Source organism: Oncorhynchus nerka, linkage group LG21, assembly GCF_034236695.1.
Source record: "Oncorhynchus nerka isolate Pitt River linkage group LG21, Oner_Uvic_2.0, whole genome shotgun sequence".
In the NCBI taxonomy this organism is placed as follows: Eukaryota; Metazoa; Chordata; class Actinopteri; order Salmoniformes; family Salmonidae; genus Oncorhynchus; species Oncorhynchus nerka.
In genome coordinates, this window is record NC_088416.1 from 17,711,112 (window position 1) to 17,738,811 (window position 27,700).

Sequence of the window (27,700 nt, forward strand, 5' to 3'; positions counted from 1 at the left end):
CATTGGTTGCGTCCCAAATGGTACTCTATTCCTTATATAGTGCACTACTTTCAACCAGGGCCCATAAGGCTCTGATCAAAAGTAAAACACTAGCGTCCCAAATGGTACTCTATTCCTTATATAGTGCACTACTTTCAACCAGGGCCCATAAGGCTCTGATCAAAAGTAAAACACTATGTATGTAAAAGGGTGTCATTTGGGACATAAGTGCACTACTTTCAACCAGGGCCCATAAGGCTCTGATCAAAAGTAAAACACTATGTATGTAAAAGGGTGTCATTTGGGACATAACCTGTGAGGATCAACTATTTTGATCTAATTATGAAAGAGAAGAATGCTAAGGCCTATTATTTTCCATTCCAGGTGTATTCCCTTCTCTGAATAACTAATTGATCACTGAAAACAGAAGATGGAAGAGAATGCTAGGTCTATTTCTTTTTCCGTTCTAGGGTTATTCATTTCCCTTCATAACAATACAAAACTAATCAGTAAAAAACTGGTTTAAGGGTTAGTTTAGGTGGAAGTTTAAATTATATAACTTTTGGCTACAATTCACAACATACTGCTCAGATCCAGTCTTGGATATGATGATTTTTTTTCCCTAATTCCTAAGAATTTTTGAATGCCAGCTAGAGTGAGTGCTAAACAGTTTTTAATCAAAAACAATAAGCCAGGGAGCATGACAAGGCTGTAAAATATGGCTCTTGTTGCTTACTAAAACTCCAAGCTCCAGTATCAATGAAATATTCCCTATTCACCCAGCGTAACTACTCCCTCTGTTTTTCTAGGGAAGTAAGCTCCTCTTTCTGCAGCAAAGCACTGCTGCACAGACTCTGTCAGTCATGGTGTTGGACTTACAGTGAGAGTTGTCAGCAGTTTACACATCAATTTCATAGAACCATTGTGAACAGACTCAAATGTCATGCAGGTTGAAATAATCGCAATGGCAAGACATACAACAGACTCAAAAATATGTGCAAGTGTAGGGTGGTAGTGGTGGAGTAGGGGCATGAGAGCACACAGTGTGTTGTGAAATCTGTGAATGTATTGTTTCGCTTTTAAAATTGTATGAACTGCCTTAATTTTGCTGGAGCCCAGGAAGAGTAGCTGCGCTAATGGGGATCCATAAAAATACAATACTGTAGCAAACAGTGATTTCAACTGTAGAAAGTGCCACCTTGTTGCCAATGCTAGTTTTGCTTTAATGCATCACTACATCAAGAAGGAGCATTTGTTGAAAAAAAGAATAGGAAGCGCTGCTAGGATACACTACTAGTAGATCTTTGTATGTTGAAGGCGCTCTTTGGTTAAGGGGTTCATTTGACATAAATAACAAGGAGGACCAAGGCCCACATACAGAGCATGTTCAATAGAAAAATCTTAAAAACTACCTGACAAAACTTGTGACAAAACACGTCATTCGTTTTTACGATTTTGTTCTATTGAACATGCCGTCGTAATTTAAACATTTTAACTTTATGAAACGTGCCTTGGTCCTCATGTTTAGAAGGAAATTGAGCATTTACATTGTTTTTAGAATAAGGAGCATTTAAACTTTATTCACAAATCTCATTTTTATTCACTGATCTAGCAAAACACTTACAGTCGACAACATACTGTGGCAAGAAAAAGTATGAACCCTTTGGAATTACTTGGCTTTCGGCCTAAATTGGTCATCAAATTTGGTCTGATCATCTAAGTCACAATAATAGACAAACAGTGTGCTTAAACTAATAACACACAAATTATTGTATTTTTCTTGTCTATATTGAATACATAATTTAAACATTCACAGTGTAGGTTGGGAAAAGTATGAACCCCTAGACTTCTGAAAAAGCTATTGCAGTCAGGAGTCAGCTAACCTGGAGCCCAATCAATGAGACGAAATTGGAGATGTTGGTTAGAGCTGCCTTGCCCTATAAAAAAACACTCAAAGTTTGCTATTCACAAGAAGCATTGCCTCATGTAAACCATGCCTCGAACAAAAAAGATCTCAGAAGACCTAAGATTAAGAATGGTTGACTTTCATAAAGCTGGAAAGGGTTACAAAAATATCTCTAAAAGCCTTAACGTTCATCAGTCCACGGTAAGACTAATTGTCTATAAATGGTGAAAGTTCAGCACTGTTGCTACTCTCCTTAGGGGTGGCTGTCCTGCAAAGATGACTGCAATAGCACAGCGCAGAATGCTCAATGGGGTTAAGAAGAATCCTAGTGTCAGCTAAAGACTTTACAGAAATCTCTGGAACATGCTAACATCTCTGACGAGTCAACACTAAACAAGAATGGTGTTCATGGAAGGAACCACGGAAGCAGCCACAGCTGTCCAAAAACATTCATGCACATCTTTAGTTTACAAAAGTGCACCTGGACGGTCCACAGCGCTACTGGCAAAATATTTTGTGTACAGATGAAACTACAGTTGAGTTGTTTGGAAGGAACACACAACAATTATGTGTGAAGAAAAAAGGCACAACACACCAACATCAAAACCTCATCCCATCTGAAAATACACCTTCTGGAGTGGCCCAGTCAGAATCCTGACCTCAACCCGATTGAGATGCTGTGGCATGAACTCAAGAGAGCAGTTCAAGTATATTGCTGAACTGAAACAGTTTTGTAAAGAGGAATGGTCCAAAACTCCTCCTGATCGTGGTGCAGGTCTGATCCGCAACTACAGAAAACGTTTGGTTGAGGTTATTGCTGCCAAAGGAGGGTCATCCAGTTATTATATCCAAGGGTTCACATACTTTTCCCACCTGCACTGTGAATGTTTATATGGTGTGTTCAATAGACATGAAAACGTATAATTGTTTGTGTGTTATTAGTTTAAGCAGACTGTGTTTGTATGTTGTTGTGACCTAGATGATCAAATTTCATGACCAATTTATGCAGAAACCCAGGTATTTCCAAAGGGTTCACATACTTTTTCTTGCCACTGTAGAAAAGATCAACGACGAAGTTCACATTCCATACAATCTATTTTCATCATACATTTTACAGGGGTTGAAAAGCCTCCATTCGTAGACCATGGAGCTCGTCTGTGATGTCATGTCTGTGGGACAGATACCATCCCAACATTCTGTATTCAATCTTCTCCTTCTTTCAGCCCTCCAAAGACAGCAGTGGGGACACTTTTCTGTTCCAGCTGCACCTCTGGAGAGAGACAAACATAATCAAATCACATTTACATAAACAACATTGTAGTGTCTCAAATGGCACCCTATCCTCTATATAGTGCACTACCTATGACCAGTTAAAAAAGTGCACTATATAGGGGATAGGGTGCCATTTGGAACATTGACACCACTCTCAAAGTAAACAGGTCACATGCTTGTTGCAGCCATCACGCTGTGCTGCAAGGCATCTCTCGCTCTCTCAAAGTATGTGGACACACATCTGCTCGTTAAACATCTCATTCCAAAATGTCATTCCACATTCAAAAACATTTGGGATGAATTGGAACCTAATTGGTCAACATCCGTACCCGCAGCAATGTTCCAACGTCTAGTGGAGTTGGTCCCCCCTTTGTTGCTATTACAGCCTCCACTCTTCTGGGAATGCGCTCCACTAGATGTTGGAACATTGCTGCGGGCACTGATGTTGGGCGATTAGGTTCCAATTCATCCCAAAGGTGTTTGATGGGGTTGAGGTCAGGACTCCACCCTGATCTCGACAAACCATTTCTGTATGGACCTCGCTTTGTGGACTGGGGCATTGTCATGCTGAAACAGGAAAGAGCCTTCCCCCAAACTGTTGCCACAAAGTTGGAAGCACAGAATCGTCTAGAATGTCATTGCATGCTGGAGCGTTAAGATTTCCCTTCATTGGAACTAAGGGGCCTTGCCCAAACCATGAAAAACAGCACCAGACCATTAATCCTCCTCCACCAAACTTTAGTTGGCACTAGGCATTCAGGCAGGTAGCGTTCTCCTGGCATCCGCCAAACCCAGAATGTGAAGCGTGATTCATCACTCCAAAGAACACATTTCTACTGCTCCAGAGTTCAATACTGGCGAGCTTTACACCACTCCAGCTGATGCTTGGCATTGCGCATGGGGATCTTAGGCTTGTGTGCGCCTGCTTGGCCACGGAAACGCATTTCATGACGCTCCCAACAACAGTTCTTCTGCTTCCAGAGGCAGTTTAGAACTCAGTAGTGAGTGTTGCAACCGAGGACAGATGTGTGTCCTACCTCTTCGCGGCTGAACCATATTGCTCCTAGATGATTTCACTTCACAATAACAGCACTTAGTTGACCGGGGCAGCTCTAGCAGGACAGAAATTTGACAAACTGACTTGTTGGAAAGGTGGCATCCTATGACGGTGCCACGTTGAAAGTCACTGTGCTTTCATCAAGGCCATTCTACTGCTCATTTTTGAGATTGCATGGCTCTATCCTCAATGTTATACACCTGTCAGCAACAGGTGTGGCTGAAATAGCCGAATACACTAATTTGAAGGGGTGTTTATATATTTATTAATATTTTTTATTATTAGGGTTGTCAAGAAAACAGCTAGAACATATTAAATCAAGTGAAACATTCAAAACATTGCAGATAGAAATGCAATGTATAGAGTTGTCATGCTTCTATATTATATGACAGAATAATTTTCTGTAATCTACACAGTCCATTTCTATGTGAATGTTCTGTAGCATTGCTCCCTCCTGAACAGCGCCACCTGGTGGTGTTGTAACTCACCATCTGGGCCCTGGTCTTCATCATCACCATCCTCATCCTCATCATCAATATCAATCTCATCGGGGTTGGCTTGTTTGGCCAGTTCAGCCAGCTCACTGCGAGATGTGTCACTCCTAAACAAACAGATTCACAATGACACAGAGTGGTTAAGACCAGTATTGAACCATTTCTGCATTGTTGTATTTATATTAAATGACTGGCCACTTACTGGGCCCGTATCCACACAGCATCTAAAAATAGGAGTGCTGATCGAGGATCTGTCCATATTATCTTATTCATTATGATTTAAAATCTTAGATCAGCGCTAATATTCTGAGACGGTTTGTGGATACGGGCCCTGGTCTGCAGTTGGGTTTTCGGAGGACAATGGAAAGGATGCTAAATGGGTGGGTGAATGGATGACAGACCTGACGAAGAGGATCTTCTCTTTGAGTTTAGGTTTGTCCTGTTCAGCCTCGGCGGCCAGCTGTTGGGCCTGCTGCTCCAACAGCTTCATATCATCCAGTCCCAGCTGGCCCGGGGCAAGGTCTGAGACTGCACAGACATAAAATAACAGAGTTATACAGAGGTACACCCTAACCCTGATTTAGCCCTAACACTAACCAAGCCCCATCTGGCCTGTGTTTTTCATGAAAAACATTTACAGCTGTAAGCATGACACTTCAAAATCATGTTAAAAATCAACATGGAAGATGACACGAGATTAATTGATTCATCATTGGAGACCGAAGGTGTGGGTGCGTATATGTTTGTATGCGTGTGTGTGTGCATTCTTACTGGTGGCGTTGGTGGTGGCCTTCATCATCTGTGAGGACATGAAGTTGACCTGTGTGTTGTACGTGGCCTGGACGCTGCGCTTGATCCTCAGCATCTCCCGGATAGTGTCTTCGTTCCCGTGGCGGATCTCAAACTCCTTCCACGTCTGCCAGAACGTGGCCGTCATCTGAAGCAAACACACACACAGGAAGTAAAACTTTTTATCGCTACTGTGCACAAACCTGTGTTTTCACAAATTGAGGAAAGGACTGAAACAGGGAAGGAGTACGTGGATTGTCCAATAAGAACAGCTAGTTTTCTGTTCAATAACATTTTCCTACTGTGTGCGTTACAGCTTGGACGATAAACCACAAATTATCGTCACCGACCATACCGATAACTTATCGCAGGCATTTTGCTTATATCATTAATTATGATAAGTAGCGTACACTAGAGAAATGTGAAGTTTGAAATTAAATAAGTTTGCAGAGTGATTGTTAATGGCACAATTTGTGGCTACAACCATCAAACTAGTAGTAGTGGTAGCACATTAATGTTATAAACGTATCACTCTATTTATTGTTATCACATCAATTCAGGCAATTTATCGCAATATGGATTTTTGTTCATATTGCCCAGCTCTAGTGTGCACTAATGAAGAGGACCCTGGGTCAGAGTGTGAGAGCTCACCCTTGGGTCACAGATCTGAGAGCAGTAGGAGTATATGGCTCTGCCCCGGTCGATCTCGCCCAGTTTGCTCTCCATGTCAGCGAAGCGCAGGCACATGTCCCTGGAGTGTTCGTCTGGAAGCACCTGGAAGAAAACAACATATGATATTATATATTCGAATATATTAGTTGCATAACCATATACACCATCTCAATAAATAAAAATCACATGATTAATTTAGGGGTGTCTAACTCATTTTGCCATGGGGGCTGCATTCGTTCTTCAACGAAGTTTAAAGCCGGATTTGCATACAAAAAGATTTCCCAAGCTTTAAACATCCCAAGGAGCACTGTGCAAGCGATAATATTGAAATGGAAGGAGTATCAGACCACTGCAAATCTACCAAGACCTAGCCGTCCCTCTAAACTTTCAGCTCATACAAGGAGAAGACTGATCAGAGATGCAGCCAAGAGGCCCATGATCACTCTGGATGAACTGCAGAGATCTACAGCTGAGGTGGGAGACTCTGTCCATAAGACAACAATCAGTCGTATATTGCACAAATCTGGCCTTTATGGAAGAGTGGCAAGAAGAAAGCCATTTCTTAAAGATATCCATAAAAAGTGTTGTTTAAAGTTTGCCACAAGCCACCTGGGAGACACACCAAACATGTGGAAGAAGGTGCTCTGGTCAGATGAAACCAAAATTGAACTTTTTGGCAACAATACAAAACGTTATGTTTGGCGTAAAAGCAACACAGCTCATCAATCCTGAACACACCATCCCCACTGTCAAACATGGTGGCAGCATCATGGTTTGGGCCTGCTTTTCTTCAGCAGGGACAGGGAAGATGGTTAAAATTGATGGGAAGATGGATGGAGCCAAATACAGGACCATTCTGGAAGAAAACCTGATGGAGTCTGCAAAAGACCTGAGACTGGGACGGAGATTTGTCTTCCAACAAGACAATGATCCAAAACATAAAGCAAAATCTACAATGGAATGGTTCAAAAATAAACATATCCAGGTGTTAGAATGGCCAAGTCAAAGTCCAGACCTGAATCCAATCGAGAATCTGTGGAAAGAACTGAAAACTGCTGTTCACAAATGCAAAACTGATAGAGACATACCCCAAGCGACTTACAGCTGTAATCGCAGCAAAAGGTGGCGCTACAAAGTATTAACTTAAGTGCAAAACTGAATAATTTTGCACACCCAATTTTTCAGTTTTTGATTTGTTAAAAAAGTTTGTAATATCCAATAAATGTCGTTCCACTTCATGATTGTGTCCCACTTGTTGTTGATTCTTCACAAAAAAATACAGTTTTATATCTTTATGTTTGAAGCCTGAAATGTGGCAAAAGGTCGCAAAGTTCAAGGGGGCCGAATACTTTCGCAAGGCACTGTAGGTCTCTTATCATTTTTACAACATTTCTATTTGGTTTTAATCATTTGAAAGTATATTGAGTTTGTCCCCCCCCCCCACAATTTTTTTGAATCTATAAGTTTGGACACACCTACTTATTCAAGGGTTTTTCTTTATTTGTACTATTTTCTACATTGTAGAATAATAGTGAATACATCAAAACTATGAAATAACACATACGGAATCATGTAGGGGAAAAAAAGTGTTAAACAAATCAAAATATATTTTAGATTCATCAAATAGGTGCCCTTTGCCTTGATGACAGCTTTGCACACTCTTGGCATTCTCTCAAACCGCTTCACGAGGAATGCTTTTCCAACAGTCTTGAAGGAATTCCCACATACGCTGAGCACTTGTGGCTGCTTTCCTTTACTCTGCGGTCCAACTCATCCCAAGCCACACTCTTCTAGGGTTACTTCCGGTCACAACTTGCAGACTTGTTTACGTGTTGATGTGCGTTTTGTTGACAACCTTACTTTGCTACCTGACAACTTTACGGTTTTTACCTTTTAGTTACCGTTTATATTTTTTGTTTTTCCCTCACTCAACTTTTTCACTTCGGACGCTTTATCTGGACATTGTTCGTCAGGACCTCCAATAGCCGAAGCTAAGTAGTAACATTAACATGATGCCTTCTAATTGCAGTCGCTGTACTCATAATATACAGGAGAACGATCGCCTTATGGCGAGGATAGCTGTGCTGCAAGCCCAGCTTCAGACGCAATCGTTAGGCAAGGGTAATTTCAGTGTAGGAAAGGATGAAACAGCGTCTGTGCCACCAGTAAGTACAGATGGTAACGTTAGTATAAATCCCCTCGCACGGTCCCCGCAGCTGGACAACTTTCTCACGGCTTCTGGAGGGAAATGCTGTAGGAATGCTCAACCGGTGTCGCTCATTCAGCCGACAGAAACTTTCAACCGGTTTTCCCCGAGTTGGAGTCAGAGGCCGAGCCATCTCCCGTTACGGGGTCTGAGACGCCGAAGCTTCCCACCATTAGCTCTGACGAATTGAAAACCCTAGTCATTGTATGACTCCATTACCCGCAGTATTAGACTTAAAACGAATCATCCAGCGATCATACACTGTTTACCAGGGGGCAGGGCTACCGACGGTAATGCTAATCTGGAGATGGTGCTGGCTAAAGCTAAAACTGGCGAGTGGAGAGAGTATAGAGATATTGTTATCCACGTCAGCACCAATGAGGTTAGGATGAAACAGTCAGAAGTCACCAAGCGCAACATAGCTTCAGCGTGTAAATCAGCTAGAAAGATGTGTAGGCATCGAGTAATTGTCTCTGGCCCCCTCCCAGTTAGGGGGAGTGATGAGCTCTACAGCAGAGTCTCACAACTCAATCGCTGGTTGAAAACTGTTTTCTGCCCCTCCCAAAATATAGATAGATATAGATAATTGGCCCTCTTTCTGGGACTCACCCACAAACAGGACCAAACCTGGCCTGCTGAGGAGTGACGGACTCCATCCTAGCTGGAGAGGTGCTCTCATCTTATCTACCAACATAGACAGGGCTCTAAATCCTCTAGCTCCACAATGAAATAGGGTGCAGGACAGGCAGCAGGCTGTTAGCCAGCCTGCCAGCTTAGTGGAGTCTGCCACTAGCACAGTCAGTGTAGTCAGCTCAGCTATCCCCATTGAGACAGTGTCTGTGCACCTTAGCAAACTCACTAGGATAAAGACCTCCTCCACTGATGCCATCATTGAAAGAGATCGTGATACCTCACATCTCAAAATAGGGCTACTTAATGTTAGATCTCTTACTTCAAAGGCAGTTATAGTCAATGAACTAATCACTGATCATAATCTGATGTGATTGGCCTGAATGAAACATGGCTTAAGCCTGATGAATTTACTGTGATAAATGAGGCTACACTTAGTGACCATATCCCCCATGCATCCCGCAAAGGCGGAGGTGTAATTAAAAATGTAACGGTAGCAAATGTCAATTTACACATAAAAAGGGCGTTTTCGTCTTTTGAGCTTCTAGTCATGAAATCTATGGAGCCTACTCAATCACTTTTTATAGCTACTGTTTACAGGCCCCCTGGGCCATATACAGCGTTCCTCATTGAGTTCCCTGAATTCCAATCGGACCTTGTAGTCATGGCAGATAATATAATAATTTTGGTGACTTTAATATTCACATGGAAAAGTCCACAAACCCACTCCAAAGGGCTTTTGGAGCCATCATCGACTCAGTGGGTTTTGTCCAACATGTCTCTGGACCCACTCACTGTCACAGTCATACTCTGGACCTAGTTTTGTCCCATGGAATAAATGTTGTGGATCTTAATGTTTTTCCTCATAATCCTGGACTATCAGACCAACATTTTATTACATTTGCAACAAATAATCTGCTCAGACCCCAAACAAGAAGCATCAAAAGTCGTGCTATAAATTCTCAGACAACACAAGATTCCTTGATACCTTCCAGACTCCCTCTGCCTACCCAAGGACGTCAGAGGACAAAAATCAGTTAACCACCAAACTGAGGAACTAAATTTAACCTTGCGCAATACCCTAGATGCAGTTGCACCCCTAAAAACATTTCTCATAAGAAACTAGCTCCCTGGTATACAGAAAATACCTGAGCTCTGAAGCAAGCTTCCATAAAATTGGAATGGAAAAGGCGCCACACCAAACTGGAAGTCTTCAGACTAGCTTGGAAAGACCGTGCAGTATCGAAGAGCCCTCACTGCTGCTCAATCATCCTATTTTTCCAACTTAATTGAGGAAAATAAGAACAATCCTAAATGTATTTTTGATACTGTCGCAAAGCTAACTAAAAAGCAGCATTCCCCAAGTGAGGATGGCTTTCACTTCAGCAGTAATAAATTCATGAACTTCTTTGAGGAAAAGATCATGATCATTAGAAAGCAAATGACGGACTCCTCTTTAAATCTGCATATTCCTCCAAAGCTCAGTTGTCCTGAGTCTGCACAACTCTGCCAGGACCTAGGATCAAGAGAGACACTCAAGTGTTTTAGTACTATATCGCTTGACACAATGATGAATATTATGAAAATAATCATGGCCTCTAAACCTTCAAGCTGCATACTGGACCCTATTTCAACTAAACTACTGAAAGAGCTGCTTCCTGTGATGGCCCTCCTATGTTGAACATAATAATCAGCTCTCTATCCACCAGATGTGTACCAAACTCACTAAAAGTGGCAGTAATAAAGCCCCTCTTGAAAAAGCCAAACCTTGACCCAGAAAATATAAAAAACTAGCGGCCTATATCAAATCTTCCATTACTCTCAAAATTTTTAGAAAGAGCTGTTGCGCAGCAACTCACTGCCTTCCTGAAGACAAAGAATGTATACGAAATGCTTCAGTCTGGTGTTTAGACCCCATCATAGCACTGAGACTGCACTTGTGAAGGTGGTGAATTACCTTTTAATGGCATCAGACCGAGGTTCTGCAGCTGTCTTCGTGCTCCTAGACCTTAGTGCTGCTTTTGATACCATCGATCACATTCTTTTGGAGAGATTTGAAACCCAAATTGGTCTACACGGACAAGTGCCGGCCTGGTTGAGATCTTATCTGTCAGAAAGATATCAGTTTGACTCTGTGAATGGTTTGTCCTCTGACAAATCAAATGTACATTTCGGTGTTCCTCAAGGTTCCGTTTTAGGACCACTATCATTTTCACTATATATTTACCTCTTGGGGATGTCATTCGAAAACATAATGTTAACTTTCACTGCTATGCGGATGACACACAGCTTTACATTTCAATGAAACATGGTGAAGCCCCAAAATTGCCCTCGCCAGAAGCCTGTGTTTAAGACATAAGTGGATGGCTGCAAACGTTCTACTTTTAAACTCGGACAAAACAGAGATGCTTGTTCTAGGTCCAAAGAAACAAAGAGATCTTCTGTTGAATCTGACAATTAATCTTGATGGTTGTACAGTCGTCTCAAATAAAACTGTGAAGGACCTCGGCGTTACTCTGGACCCTGATCTCTCTTTTGACGAACATATCAAGACTGTTTCACGGACAGCTTTTTCCATCTACGTAAACATTGCAAAAATCAGAAACTTTCTGTCCAAAAATGATGCATAAATATTAATCCATGCTTTTGTTACATCTAGGTTAGACTACTGCAATGCTCTACTTTCCGGCTACCCGGATAGAGCACAAAATAACTTCAGTTATCCTGACTATAATTTTTTTAAAGTATCATATTACTCCAGTGCTAGCCTCCCTACACTGGCTTCCTGTTAAGCAAGGGCTGATTTCAAGGTTTTACTGCTAACCTACAAAGCATTACATGGGCTTGCTCCTACCGATCTTTCTGATTTGGTCCTACCGTACATACCTACACGGATGCTACGGTCACAAGACGCAGGCCTCCTAATTGTCCCTAGAATTTCTAAGCAAACAGCTGGAGGCAGGGGCTTTCTCCTATAGAGCTCAATTTTTATGGAATGGTCTGCCTACCCATGTGAGAGACGCAGACTTGGTCTTAACCTTTAAGCCTTTATTGAAGACTCATCTCTTCAGTGGGTCATATGATTGAGTGAGGTCTGGCCCAGGAGTGTGAAGGTGAACGGAAAGGCTCTGGAGCAACAAACCGCCCTTGCCGTCTCTGCTTGGCCGGTTCCCCTCTCTCCACTAGGATTCTCTGCCTCTAACACTATTACAGGGGCTGAGTCACTGGGTTACTAGTGCTCTTTCACGCCGTCCCTAGGAGGGGTGCATCACTTGAGTGGGTTGAGTCACTGACGTGATCTTCCTGTCTGGGTTGGCACCCCCCTTGGGTTGTGCCGTGGCGGAGATCTTTGTGGGCTGTACTCGGCCTTGTCTCAGGATGGTAAGTTGGTGGTTGAAGATATCCCTCTAGTGGTGTGGGGGCTGTGCTTTGGCAAAGCGGGTGGGGTTATATCCTTCCTGTTTGGCCCTGTCCTGGGGTATCATCGGATGGGGCCACAGTGTCTCCTGACCCCTCCTGTCTCAGCCTCCAGTATTTATGCTGCAGTATTTTGTGTCGGGGGGCTAGGGTCAGTCTGTTTTATCTGGAGTACTTCTCCTGTCTTATCTGGTGTCCTGTGTGAATTTAAGTATGCCCTCTCTAATTCTCTATTTCTTTCTCTCTCTCTCTCGGAGGACCTGAGCCCTAGGACCATGCCTCAGGACTACCTGACATGATGACTCCTTGCTGTCCCCAGTCCACCTGACCGTGCTGCTGCTCCAGTTTCAACTGTTCTGCCTTATTATTATTCAACCATGCTGGTCATTTATGAACATTTGAACATCTTGGCCATGTTCTGTTATAATCTCCACCCGGCACAGCCAGAAAAGGACTGGCCACCCCACATAGCCTGGTTCCTCTAGGTTTCTTCCTAGGTTTTGGCCTTTCTAGGGAGTTTTTCCTAGCCACCGTGCTTCTACACCTGCATTGCTTGCTGTTTGGGGTTTTAGGCTGGGTTTCTGTACAGCACTTTGAGATATCAGCTGATGTACGAAGGGCTATATAAATAAATTTGATTTGATTTGATTGGGGTCAGGGCTTTGTGATGGCCACTCCAATACCTTGACTTTGTTGTCCTTAAGGCATTTTGCCACAACTTTGGAAGTATGCTTGGGGTCATTGTCCATCACTTGGAAGACCCATTTGCGACCAAACTTTAACTTCCTGCCTGACTGATGTCTTGAGATGTTGTTTCAATATATCCACATAATTTTCCATCCTCATGATGCCATCTATTTTGTGAAGTGCACCAGTCCCTCCTGCAGCAAAGCACCCCCACAACATGATGCTGCCACCCCCGTGCTTCACGGATGGGATGGTGTTCTTCGGCTTGCAAGCCTCCCCTTTTTCCTCCAAACATAACGATGGTCATTATAGCCAAACAATTCTATTTTTGTTTCCTCAGACCAGAGGACATTTCTCCAAAAAGTAAAATTTTTGTCCCCATCTGCAGTTGCAATCCGTAGTCTGGCTTTTTTATGGTGGTTTTGGAGCAGTGGCTTCTTCCTTGCTGAGCGGCCTTTGAGGTTATGTCGATATAGGACTCGTTTTACTGTGGATACTTTTGTACCTGTTTCCTCCAGCATTTCCACAAGGTCCTTTGCTGTTGTTCTGGGATTGATTTGCACTTTTCTCACCAAAGTAGGAGATAGAACGCGTCTCCTTCCTCAGCGGTATGATACCATGGTCCCATGGTGTTTATACTTGCGTACTATTGTTTGTACAGATGAGCGTGGTACCGTCAGGTGTTTGGAAATTGCTCCCAAGGATGAACCAGACCTGTGGAGGTCTACAATTTTCTGAGGTCTTGGAAGATTTCTTTTGATTTTCCCATGATGTCAAGCAAAGAGGCACTGGGTTTGAAGTTAGGCCTTGAAATACATCCACAGGTACACCTCCAATTGACTCGAATGATGTCAATTAGCCTATCAGAAGCATGACGGAATTTTCCAAGCTGTTTAAAGGCACAGTCAACTTAGTGTATGTAAACATCTGACCCACTGGAATTGTGATACAGTGAATTATAAGTTAAATAATCTGTCTAAACAATTGTTGGAAAAATTACTTGTGTTATGCACAAAGTATATGTCCTAACCGACTTGCCAAAACTATAGTTTATTAACAAGAAATGGAGTGGTTGAAAAACAAGTATTAAATGACTCCAACCTATGTAAACTTCCGACTTGAACTGATATATATATTTATTTTTTTACTCAAACCATCCACAGGCCGGATTGGACGCCCCTCGCGGGACACTGATTTAGACTATTGAGATGCACCTGTGTGTGTGTGCATAACAAAATGAGCCATAACACTCTTACCTCGATGGCTTTCTGGTAGATCGCTCTGGTGTAGGTGACACCGTAGATCTCTGCAGCCCTCTTGATGTATATGTTGAACATGTGATGCCTCTCCGTGTTGTCCACCGCCTGCGTAGCTCTCTCGTACACCGCCATGGCGTGACGCGCCAACCCAAACTCCTCCTCCAGTTTGGCGTACAGCAGGTAGATGGCTGTCAATCACAACAGAAAATAGTTCATATATCACTCGTCATTCCTGTAGCTAGGGGGATAGTACCACATAAATAAGGCCGTTATTACAAATAGAACCCAGCAACAAACTGATTATAAAAACTGACTAAGGCTGAAAGATACTTGAACACCCTTTTCATACTATTATGCCAACCTGAACCGTACTGAGCTGGCTCGGTCATGGTGTTTTAACATCTGTCAATCCCAGCACGGTTCCTGCAACTGTGGTGGATGCTTAACCAGGCCAGCTCAGTACAGCTTGGCTTCGTAGTGTGAAAAGGATTGTATTTTCCTTGGTGCTTCTCAGTATCTAAAAAGCAACTGTGATGATGACTTTATTGTATAAGGAAATTATTTTTTCATTGTACAGCATGTCAGCTTAGAGTCTAGACAGACGTCACAAACATGCATTAGACATAAAGAAGTCACGTAGACAACAATGTCTCTTACTCTTGGCGAACTTGGCTGGACAGCCATCCAACGCCTGCTCAAACAGGTCCCGGGCCCTCTCCAGCTTCTTGCCCCCGTAGCGGTCGATGAACTTGGTGAGGTAGGTGTTCCAGATGTCATAGACGTTGGGCCACCTGAAGAGGGCGATGCCACGCTCGTACGCCTGCAGAGAGCGCATGAAGACGATCAGCAACAGGAATTTACAACTGATCAAAATGCTGTAGTTAAGGGTGAAGGCCTTGTCAGGGTCGTGTTCAGTAGGGAACTCGGCCCTAGACATGACCCAGTTGTAAAGTAACAGTATGAATGCAGTATGAGTTAGCGTTTATATTCTAGGCTGTGAAATGTTAGACTGGTCCCAGTTCAGGCATCATGACAATGACCATAAGAGTTGTCAAGACAGCACAACAGAACTGGGACCAGGCTAGTGAGATGTGTGCAGCAGGGCAGGTGGTTGGTGTCACCTTGAAGCTCTCCTCAAAGTAGTTGTGCTCCTCCAGGAACATGGCGTAGTTGATGATTATCTGGGGCGTGGCTATGCGCAGGTCAATGATGCGGTCGTACACCGCCTTGGTGGACTGACGGGGAGAAACGACCAAGACAAAAGGTAGGGTTGTTAGTTACATCGTATGGTCGTTACATGTTTGTTCCCTAAAACTGGGTCATCACTATGCACAAGATGCAATTTTCAGTTTCTCCTATTCTAACAAGATTTCATCTGAGAGAAGAGCTCATGGAATACATAAAACGTATAAACCTAAACAATGTTAATCAATCCAATCCAGAAACACTAATGAAGGATTTTTGGGCTCCCGAGTGGCGCAGCGGTCTAAATGTGGCGCACTGCATCCGAGTGGCGCACTGCATCTCAGTGCAAGAGGCGTCGCTATAGTCCCTGGTTCGGATCCAGGCTGTATCACATCTGGCCATGATTGGGAGTCCCATAGGGCGGCGCACAATTGGCCCAGCGTAGTCCGGGTTTGGCCAGGGTAGGCCGTCATTGTAAATAAGAATTTGTTCTTAACTGACCTGCCTAGTTAAATAAATGTTACATTTTTTTTTTTAAATGAAAGCTTCTTGCGGCCAAAACGTTAGTTGACTATTGCGTATACACAGGCAGCTCAATTCTGATCTTTTGACCAATAAGAGCAGATTATTTTGTCATTAATGGGGCAAAAGATCAGATTTGGGCTGCCTGTGTAAATGCAGCCTTAGATGTGTTGCATCAAAGCAACCTTCTTTTCCTTTCTAAATCAGTGCAATTGAAATACAACGAAGACAGACACCGTAGAGGGAAACATGAAGAAAGTACCTGGAATGTTCCCAAACTCTCCTCCAGGTCAGCCAGCATGGACCAGACCTTCAGAGACTTGTACACTCTGTTCTGCACGGGCTCTGACACGTCAAAGTACTCTGCCTTCTTGGACGGGATGGCAGTTGCTTTCTACATATTTGGAAAGAGAGAAAGTCGAGGGATATTTGCACAGACATGCATCCAGTATTTATTCATTCCCCTGTAACTATTCCCCAGGTCGTTGCTGTAAATGAGAATGTGTTCTCAGTCAACTTACCTGGTAAAATAAGGGTAAAATAATAAAAAATGTACATCTATAGAAAGAATAAGAAACTATGAGAAGAGCGGTCTGCATCATAGAATTTGAGATTAGATGAGGGTATTCATTTCTTGAAGTTATTAAATAGATACATTAAAAAAGCAAGTACAGGTCAGCCGCCCACACAGCAATGTGTAGCAGTTTAAACGCATAAGAAATAATTCAGGATGACAGAAAAGTAAAAACAAAATGTACGCGTCTTTGGAGTGTGTGACAGATAGTGGGTCAGTATTTCTTGTGCCTGTATCTCCGTCTCACCCTCAGTATACGTAGCGCCTGTTCGTAGTTCTCATGGCGTAGCTCCATCTCTCCGTATTCACACCACACGCCAGCCAGGTCGTCAACCTGCTTATAGTTCACCTTGGTGGCTTTCTCAAAGATGGTCCGCGCCTGATGGTGGGGAAAAGTGGAAAAAGAACATTTAAAACAATAAATAAAACTTAACTTCCTCTTGGGTTGAAGGAGTAAATCTCCTAAATGGGGAAACCTTAGTTTGAGACTCACGTCGTCTAGCTGCTCGTTCTCCTCGTAGAACTTGGCGAAGGAGACCCAGAGAGAGCTGGGTTTCCCAGTAGCCTTCATAGGGTCCACTGTCTGAACTGCCTCTGTGTAGGTGTTGATGATCTGAAAAAAGGGGTTAAGACAACATTCTATACACTGTACATGTATGTGAGGAAGAGCATGCAAGGTACCTATTGCCAGCTAGAAAGACTAAGAAGCCATGTTAAATGTGAAATCCGTAAACATGTATTAATTGCTACTCTCTACCAATAACACAGATGTAAACTAGCTCGGATTTTTCTCAAACCCTTTTCACATAATTCCAACCTGAACAGTACTGTGCTGGCTCGGATATTTTCATTTCACATCACGGTTCCAGCTACAACAGTGGACACGGAACCAGGCCAGGGCAGTACACCGCAGTTCAGTAGAATAAAATGGGTATTAGAGACAGTGCCAAAAAGACTAGGGCTAAGAGCTCAGGGCCTGTATCCACAAAGGGTCTCAGAGTAGGAGTGCTGATCTAGGATCTGGTCCCATCTGTTCATATAATCATATTCAGGCAAAACTGATCCTGGATCAGCACTTCTACTACGTGTCCACTTCTGGTTTCAGCTACCTGTCGTGGTTTCCCCTCGTACAGTTTGACCCTCTTATGCCACTCGTGGACGTTGTGGGGATTCTGTCTCAGCAGCACACTGTTCAGCAGGAGGGGCCTGCGGGCGATCAGCTGCTCAAAGCGGGCCAGACGCAGTTCCAGGTCTATGTCCTCTGAGAGGGAAAGGGAACACGAGTTGAGCATGACGACAAAGGCAAAGCATTCACTTGCGGCTGTGATTTCCCCCCCCTTGTAATATTTATTTACACACATTATTCTCGTTGAGATCAAATCTATTTTTGCGAGAAATTGTGATACTACAATCCAGACACACTGGGTGTATCTCAATACTCTAAAATGGCTGGCTTCCAAAGACTACTCTCTTCAGTTACATTTATGTTGAAGGAACTAGCGCACAAGCATTTCTGTAAACTGTGTACGTGACGAATAACATTTTTTTTACTCAAAGTCGCAGCCAGGATTGGGAAAACAGTAACATGGATACCTAGGTGAGGAATCGATTTCCCTTAACCTTTTGGGATAGGGGGCAGCATTTTCACTTTTGGATAAATAGCGTACCCAGAGTGAACTGCCTCCTACTCTGTCCCAGATGCTAATATATGCATATTATTATTAGTATTGGATAGAAAACACTCTGAAGTTTCTAAAACGGTTTGAATGATGTCTGTGAGTATAACAGAACTCATATGGCAGGCAAAAACCTGAGAAAAATCCAACCAGAAAATGGGAAATCTGAGGTTTGTAGTTTTTCAACTCACCCCCCATAGAAGATACAGGGTGATATTAGTTATGTTTCACTTCCCAAGGCTTCCACTAGATGTCAACAGTATTTAGAACCTGTTTTGAGGATTCTACTTTAAAGGAGGGGCTCATAAGGGCTCTTTGAGTGAGTGGTCTGGCAGAATGCCTCGGTCTGGCGCGCTCACGTGAAAGGTAGCTACGTTCCACTTCATTTGTACAGACAAAGGAATTGTCCAGTTGGAACATTAACCTGTTGCTCCTACCCTCTACTTTTTTGAACATTTTGTTAAAAATCGCGCAACATTTCAGCGCCCTGCTACTCATGCCAGGAATATAGTACGTTCATATGGTTAGAATGTGTGGATAGGAAACCCTCGGACGTTTTTAAAACTGGTTAAATCACGACTGTGGCTATTACATAACGTGCGTTACATCGGAAAGCGCAGGAAAACCTGATCACAGAAAATGGAAATAAATATCCTTGCGCCACTTCCAGCAATTGTTAACAGTGAGCCGAATTAGATAAGACCGAGCATTCAACTCCCACAGCATCCCCATGTTGTCTAGAGTCTTGTGAATTGAATCATCTTTGATTCTTGGTTGAACCGAAAGAGGGGCACGACTTACCTCCGGTCTCCGCCCAGATCATTCCGGAAGAGCTCTCTCCTGAAATTTTTTCCAAGACGACAGCTAATGATATTTACATCGCCTACGGATGATTTTTATCGCTTATTAACGTTTACTAATACCTAAAGTAGCATTACAAACGTATTTCGAAGTGTTTTGTGAAAGTTTATAGTCTACTTTTTGAATTTTAAAAAATGACGTTACGTTGTGAAATCGCTGTTTTTTTCGTTTATCACACAGTCTACATATAACGATATCTTGGCTTTATATGGCCCGATTTAATCGAAATAAAGACCCAATAGTGTTTATGGGACATCTAGGAGTGCCAACAAAGAAGATGGTGAAAGGTAATGACTGTTTTCTATTTTATTGTGCGGTTTGTGTAACGCCGAAATGCTAATTATTTTGTTTACGTCCCCTGCTGTGCTTTTCTGTTGTAGTGTATTGGTGCATGCTATCAGATAATAGCTTCTCATGCTGTCGCCGAAAAGCATTTTAAAAATCTGACTTGTTGCCTGGATTCACAACAAGTGTAGCTTTAATTTGATACCCTGCATGTGTATTTTAATGAACTTTTGAGTTTTAACTAATACTATTAGCATTTAGCGTAGCGCATTTGCATTTCCAGAGCTCTAGTTGGGACGCAAGCGTCCCAAGTAGAGGCAAGAGGTTAATGAAGTTTTATGTTAAAAATATCCTAAAGATTGATTCCATACTTAGGTTGGCATGTTTCTACGGAATGTAACGGAACTTTTTGTCCGGCGTTCGGCGCGACCTGAAAGCGCTTTTGGATTTGTTTATCAAATGCCCTAACAAAAGAAGATATTTGGACCTAACTGATGGACATTATCGAACAAATCAAAACATTTATGGTGGAACTGGGATTCCTGGGAGTGCATTCTGATGAAGATCAAAGGTAAGTGAATATTTAAAATGCTATTTCTGAGTAATGTTGACTACCCAATATGGCGGGTATCTTTTTGGCTGCTTTGTTGTCTAAAGGCTGTACTCAGATTATTGCATGGTTTGCTTTCTCCGTAAAGTTATTTTGAAATCTGACACAACGGTTGCATTAAGGAGAAGTTTATCTAAAGTTCCATGTATAATAGTCATATCTTTATCAATGTTTATTATGAGTATTTCTGATGTGGCTCTCTGCAATATCACCGCATGTTTTAGAACTACTGAATGTAACGCGCCAATGTAAACTCAGATTTTTTTTGATAAATATGGACATTATCAAACAAAACATACATGTATTGTGTAACATGAAGTCCTATGAGTGTCATCTGATGAAGAACATCAAAGGTTAGTGATTAATTTTATCTCTATTTCTGCTTTTTGTGACTCCTCTCTTTGGCTGGAAAAAATGACTGTGTTTTTCTGTGGCTTAACATAATCGTTTGTGGTGCTTTCGCTGTAAATCCTTTTTGAAATCAGACACTGTGGCTGGATTAACGAGAATTTTATCTTTAAAATGGTGTAAAATACTTGTATGCTTGAGGAATTTTAATCATGAGATTTTTGTTGTTTTGAATTTGGCGCCCTGGCTGTTGCGGGGTGGTTCCGCTAGTCCTAGACAGGTTAATAGAGTTATTTGAGATCTGAGCAGGAGACAAGGAGAGTAAGACACTTTAGACTATTGAGATGCACCCACCTTCTTCATCTTTCCCCAACTCTGAGGTAGTCTCCATCTTGGCAGCGATCATGCTCTCCTCAAACTGGGCATAGCTGTCGAACACCTGGGTGAAATCTCTTACCGTCACCACCGTCAAGATGGCCTCCTCATACACATCACGAGCCTGGTGGGCCACAACACACAAACATTCAAATTAGTCTGTGTGTGTGCATCCCAAAAACTGAATATATTTATTAACACTTTACTTGCACTACATAACAATGTTGTAAAGCTTCATAACATGCATAACAGCTAATCAAAATGTGTCAAATATATATTATGACAATGTTATGGTGGTGAGTTACCCTATAATCCTACATAATTTCTAATGACCCTGATGCATGACGACAAAGTCAAAAGTGGACTATGAAGATGATCGTCTATAGGGCTCTGGTCACAAATAGTGCAATACAAAGGGAATAGGGTGCCGTTTGGGATGCATCTATCCAGACCAGTACCTTTTCAAAATGTCCACTGCGGATGTAGTAGTCAGCCAGGGAGCACCAGAGTTTGCCCAGCTGGTCTGTGAAGCGAGTGAGGCCTCCACGGATGATGGCCCCAACATTCAGAGAGTTCACCTTGTCTGGGTTCTGAGAGATCAGGTCACACAGCTCGTGCCATAGCTGTTAGATATTAACCAAACAAACAACATGGGGATAACGTTAGATATCAACCACACAACAACATGGGGATAAGGAGGATGAGCCAGACGTGGTCTTACCTGGTAGTTAGACTTTCCCTCCTTGGACACAAAGCTCTCATCGTTGACAACGGCTGCCAGACGTACTGCTGCTTCATCCAGCTTGCCACAGGAACGCAGGTAATCTATGTACTCCTCCGCATTCTCTGGGGACAACTGCAGAGAAAGAGAGAGTCAAAACCAGGGGGCTGTTGCAGAAATAACATTTTATGAAATATAGACTTTTGGCACTTGACAACCAATATATAAATGTAGCTTTCTTTATCAACCATGTATCTAATAATTCTGGAATACGGGCCTCCCAGGTGGCGCAGTGGTCTAAGGTACTGCATCGCAGTGCTAGCTATGCCACTAGAGATTCTGGGTTCGAGTCCAGGCTCTGTCGCAGCCAGCCGCGACCGGGAGGCCCATGGGGCAGCGCACAATTGGCCCAGCGTCATCCGGTTTAGGGAGGGTTTGGCCAGCAGAGATATCCTTGTCTCATCGCGCACTAGCGACTCCTGTGGCGGGCCGGGCGCAGTGCACGCTGACCAGGTCGCCAGGTGTACGGTGTTTCCTCCGACACCTTGGTGAGGCTGGCTTCCGAGTTGGATGGGCATTGTGTCAAGAAGCAGTGCGACTTGGTTGGGTTGTGTTTCGGAGGACGCATGGCTCTCGACCTTCGCCTCTCCCGAGTCTGTACGGGAGTTGCAGTGATGAGACAAGACTGTAACTACAACCAATTGGATACCACGAAATTGGGGAGAAAAATGTATATATAATTATGGAATACCACACTGCTGCTTGTGTGGAAGACTAGAAAACATATTAAGCAGAGAGAAAATATATCCTGTCCATTCCTTCAAATATTTACAAGAGCTAAATAAATATCTAGGGTTATCAGGGTAATGCATACAGGTAATTCCAATATGAACGCTAGAGGTCAGAGATCTCTTGACCCAAATATTCTGAAAATGTTTCAGATTTCTAATGATATATGATTTGGAGATTACACACACAACATGACATTGATGCAATGTTATCACACGTTAGGAAACTCTAGGAACAGGGCCAGTAAGTAAGCTTTGTCCAAGCCAGAAAAGCACACTCTAGGTACAAAATCACAGACAAGTAAACAACAAAAAAATCACAGCCCCAGATGGTACCGACAGATCAAATTTGGGGGTCTGACTTATGGACTATAAGGTTGAATAGTTAACTATAAAACCAACAAGGACTAACTTCCAGTGAACTGGATCACGTCAAACCTGGCTGCTTGAAAAGAAGCTGAGAGAAATCTGGAATCAAAAAAAGGTTATGCCGACCAATACAGGTTACTCAGAGAGGTATCAGAACCCAGGTGAAGGATGAAAACTACTGCATTTCTGATGGTGTCTCTGAGCTGCAGCCTGTCTGTGGCACAGGACGACACCCCAATGACTGAACATGAGGTGGAATGCGCTGCAGAACTACAGAACTCATGCTACATGTTGACTCTGATTACAGAATTCGGAGTCATGGAGGAGAAACCGCAAACCACAGTGGAAAAACTGCAAACCACGATGGAAAAACTAGGAGTCAAAGGTGCTCTTCTCCAATGTCCTGAGAGAGAATGGAGAAATAGGGCCCTTCAGCCAGGAACTAACCTGACCTACAGCAAGGTCATCCCTAACATTGGCAATGCCTACCACCCCCACATAGGAGTTAACAGCCCCTGTAAGAGGGGTCTACTACTTCAGCTTCTTCTTTCATGCTGGAGGATCTGAAGACTCCCACACATCCCTGTACAAGAATGAAGAGTGTATGCCTATTACATCTGATCACAAGTCTAATACTGATACAGCAGATAACGGGGTAATGCAGTCACTCTACAGCTGGAGGTGGGAGATCAGGTCTACATACGCCTAAGGGCAAATGCACACTGTCATCTATTCCAGGCCTACCTTCTATGTTAAGTGATATAATGTAGGTTTCTGATGTGACGTGTGGTTGGTGTTGTTATAATCTCATAACCAAGACAAAATCTTATCACCATTGTTGAAAATAAATAGTGTGTATTAATGTGAATTCTGATTTGTTTTTATTTATTTTTTAATCCTGAGACTATCTTCCATAAGGCGAGGCTTCCGTGGCGTTCAGCTTTGGTTGTAGTTCAATCACAGAGGAGCAAATCTTCTAGAAATGTCCTCTTACCTTGAGGTACCTGCGGTAGACACGGATGGCGGTCTCAGGCAGGGGCAGGTTCCGGGCAAAGCGGAGGTACAGGGGCCAGATGCGAGGGTGCTGAGTGACGGGAAGGGCTCGGAGCGCTCGGTCAAATGTGCGTCTGCTCCTGGTGATCTTACACTGCGACACCAGGAACTGGCAGTAGTCCAGCCATATCCTCGGCATCTAGGACATCCACAGGAAGAACAAGTTATGTGGGATACTATTCCTACAATCTCAGACGACAAAATCTACTTCCAAGTAAAAAAAATACTCTCACACATAAATGTACTCTGTGATAGTCTGTGCCAATGAATGGACAATGATATTCCTCAAAGTTTGTGCGAGTATTTTCTCTTAACAGGGGATGGACGGACAGCGGGACATAAGCAAATGCCTACCTTGTGCATGAAAACCAGTGCTCTTTCATGGCAGTTGTTGATCTCCTCGTAGGCTGGCTCCATGATGCACTTCCCTTTGACCTGTTTCCGTCTCTCTCTCAGGTAGTTGTACCATAACTTGTAACTGCAAGGTCACATATGAACAATCCGTGAACACACAGTCATGACATTTAGCAATGCCTAAAACCATAACCCAGACACTGGTATGGTATTCAATAACCATTCTACGATTTTCAAATAAGCCTAGATTTTGGGCCGATTGTCCATGCTGTTGCTTCTTTTGGTGGTAGGAAGTGGAGATAAGGTAACCACAGGAAAGCGTCTCTAACATGTAGTCTCATTTCTGTGACCAGTCCCATCACAAGTCAGACTGTTGAATAAACTTAATTTGAACCTGCTTGACCTTAGGTTGGAGTCATTAAAACTTGTTTTTCAACCACTTCACAAATTTCTTGTTAACAAACTATAGGTTTGGCAAGTCGGTTAGGACATCTACTTTGTGCATGACAAGTAATTTTTCCAACAATTGTTTACAGATTATTTCACTTATAATTCACTGTATCACAATTCCAGTGGGTCAGAAGTTTACATACACTAAGTTGACTGTGCCTTTAAACAGCTTTATGTCATGGCTTTAGAAGCTTCTGATAGGCTAATTAACATCATTTGAGTCAATTGGAGGTGTACCTGTGGATGTATTTCAAGGCCTACCTTCAAATCAGTGCCTCTTTGCTTGACATCATGGGAAAATATAAAAAAATCAGCCAAGACCTCAGAAAAATAATTGTAGACCTCCACAAGTCAGGTTCATCCTTGGGAGCAATTTCCAAATGCCTGAAAGTACCACGTTCATCTGTACAAACAATAGTGCACAAGTATAAACACCCTGGAACCAAGCAGCCGTCATATCGCTCAGGAAGGAGACACGTTCTGTCTCCTAGAGATTAACGTACTTTGATGCGAAAAGTGCAAATCAATCACATAACAGCAGCAAGGGACCTTGTAAAAATGCTGTAGGAATCAGGTACAAAAGTATCCATATCCACAGTAAAACGAGTCCTATATCGACGTAACCTGAAAGGCTGCTCAGCAAGGAAGAAGCCACAACTCCAAAACCGCAATAAAAAAAGACTACGGTTTGCAACTGCACCAGGGTCGTAGCATCATGTTGTGGCGTTGCTTTGCTGCAGACGGGACTGGTTCACATCACAAAATAGATGACATCAATGAGGGAGGAAAATTATGTGGATATAGTGAAGCAACATCTCAAGTTAAAGGTTGGTCACAAATGGGTCTTCCAAATGGACAATGACCCCAAGCATACTTCCAAAGTTGTGGCAAAATGGCTTAAGGACAACAAAGTCAAGGTATTGGAGTGGCCATCACAAAGCCCTGACCTCAATCCTATAGAAAATTTGTGAGCAGAACTGAAAAAGCATGTGCGAGCAAGGAGGCCTACAAACCTGACTCAGTAACACCAGCTCTGTCAGGAGGAATGGACCAAAATTCACCCAACTTATTGTGGGAAGCTTGTGGAAGGCTACCCGAAATGTTTGACCCAAGTTAAACAATTTAAAGGCAATGCTACCAAATACTAATTGAGTGTACGTAAACTTCTGACCCACTGGGAATGTGATGAAAGAAGCTGAAATAAATCAATCATTCTCTACTATTATTCTGACATTTCACATTCTTAAAATAAAGTGGTGCTCCTAACTGACGTAAGACAATTCATTTTTACTAGGATTAAATGTCAGGAATTGTGAAAAACTGAGTTTAAATGTATTTGGCTAAGGTGTATGTAAACTTCCGACTTCAACTGTATATATGTGCAACATTAACTGTCTGTGGAAATGTTCCTGTCTCTAGTTAGAGACAGACTACAAACATTAGTCTGGGACACTACAGTATTTTCCATGAACCTTTAGCATTGTATTCTTATTCTGGCCCTGGGGGCCAAGGGGGGTGTATTTTGAGGCAAAAACAAAACTATGCATGGCACCCCTTTGCCCAGGACCAGGATTGGGAGAAACGTTGCCTCTACCTGCCAGGTAGCTCTTTCAGAGCTCGTTCATATATCATGTTGAGGATGGACATTGTGCCGTTTTGTTTGAACTCGATGTAGCGCATCCAGCACTTGACCGAGTACGGATTCCTGATGATCTCCTCCTCGTAAGGCAGGTCATCTTCCTCCTGAAAAATACAATCACCAACCCAGCAAAATGGTCAACAGGAAGCCTTCTCTCCTTCGGAAGTTGGACACTTTTCTCTCATTCGAAAAACGCGACACTGTTCTCAAAACTAGTGCAACGTTGCTCGAAAAATAGAAAGGGCAACAATATGCTGTAAATTCACACACAGTAGACTGTACAGTATCTCAAGGAAGTTTGCCGGGACATTCAAATCGACACAGCCGAGGTCGAGGAGGCCGCATAAATATTACAGCATGCTGAGAGAATTCCACAAGGAAATATCAATATTCATGAAATAACTTACAAATATTACGTCCGGTTTCCCATTTAGAGACGCCATTTTTTATTTTAATACCAAAATAAACGCCCGTAGTGTCAAAAGTTCCCAAAGATGTAGGTATTGTTACTAAACTTCCTGACTCCCCCAACGTGTTCAGAATGTAGAATAAACCCCGCCCCGTGTGGAAATAGTATTGGGTAGTACTACGTTCACTCAACAGACTATCCAATCATTAGTCACGAAGAAAACAGCATATGTTAGCACTCCAGCCCAGCAGGTGGCGACAGTGGAAAATCTGATATGCTCGTGCATGGCCAAAACTAAATTTGAAAGGTTATCACAACGTCGACAAACACAAACGCCCTCGCCAGCCGCGTAGGGTACTTGTTGACCACAATAGTGACGTACTGTATGTCCACACTTTTCAAACAAGTAGACTGTAACCAACATCATGCATAGGCTTACCAGTTGTGGAGTGAAGCACATGAGCAACCTCAATGTTACCTTCAGAGAGAAGATATTGTCAGTTATTGTCATTAAAAAACAATACAGACAACAATAAAACTATTCTTTCAGAGTTCAGATGTTGAGTATAGCAAGCATAGAATAAACTGATTTAATCATGCTTTAATCATGCTTTCAAAATACAAGCGTCTGATGGTGGGAATGTATAAGAAGCCAAGTGAATAAATCAACATGCATCCATAATCAATAGACAACTGTTCATCAAAATATATAATGAAAATGAAATAAGAAAACATGAAAACATTATAAACATATATTTACTTGATCTTCCCTGTTGCGTAGTAACTTGCCTGTCTAACCCACATATGAATACCTCTGAATTTGTTTTCCTAAATGTGCATGTGATGTTATCCCACAAAAGCAATAAACATTTCAAGTTAATTTATTTACTTGAGCTGGGGGATCCTGTATGGTCTATTCAGAGCCAGGGCTAAAGGAGGCTGATCTCAGTGTGTCTCTCTGGGAGTATGCTGGTTCAGGAAAGGCGCGCCCTCAGAGCATCTGCAGCTGTTGTGTTTTCAGACATTTTCAATCTCTATCTAGCCCAGGCCGTTATCCCCAATTGCTTCAAGACATCCACTATCCTCCCAGTGCCCAAGAAAGGGAAAGTAACT

At 42.7% G+C, this 27,700-nt stretch overlaps 1 protein-coding gene across 1 annotated transcript; it reads right to left on the reverse strand.

The window, feature by feature from the left end:
• Positions 1 to 1,555: 1,555 nt before the first annotated feature.
• LOC115103988 (pre-mRNA-splicing factor SYF1-like) lies at positions 1,556 to 26,722 on the reverse strand. The gene is made up of 19 exons (XM_029625091.2): positions 26,586 to 26,722; positions 26,134 to 26,282; positions 24,090 to 24,213; positions 23,677 to 23,874; positions 21,526 to 21,660; positions 21,263 to 21,427; positions 20,784 to 20,928; positions 17,759 to 17,910; positions 17,143 to 17,262; positions 16,897 to 17,028; positions 16,338 to 16,469; positions 15,490 to 15,603; positions 15,026 to 15,188; positions 14,366 to 14,556; positions 6,149 to 6,271; positions 5,480 to 5,645; positions 5,110 to 5,236; positions 4,703 to 4,815; positions 1,556 to 3,155 (listed from the first exon to the last, which is right to left on the reverse strand). Exons 1-19 carry the CDS (start codon positions 26,619 to 26,621, stop codon positions 3,088 to 3,090), a joined length of 2,553 nt encoding a protein of 850 aa, XP_029480951.1. The 5' UTR covers positions 26,622 to 26,722; the 3' UTR covers positions 1,556 to 3,087.
• Between the last annotated feature and the right edge of the window lie 978 nt (positions 26,723 to 27,700).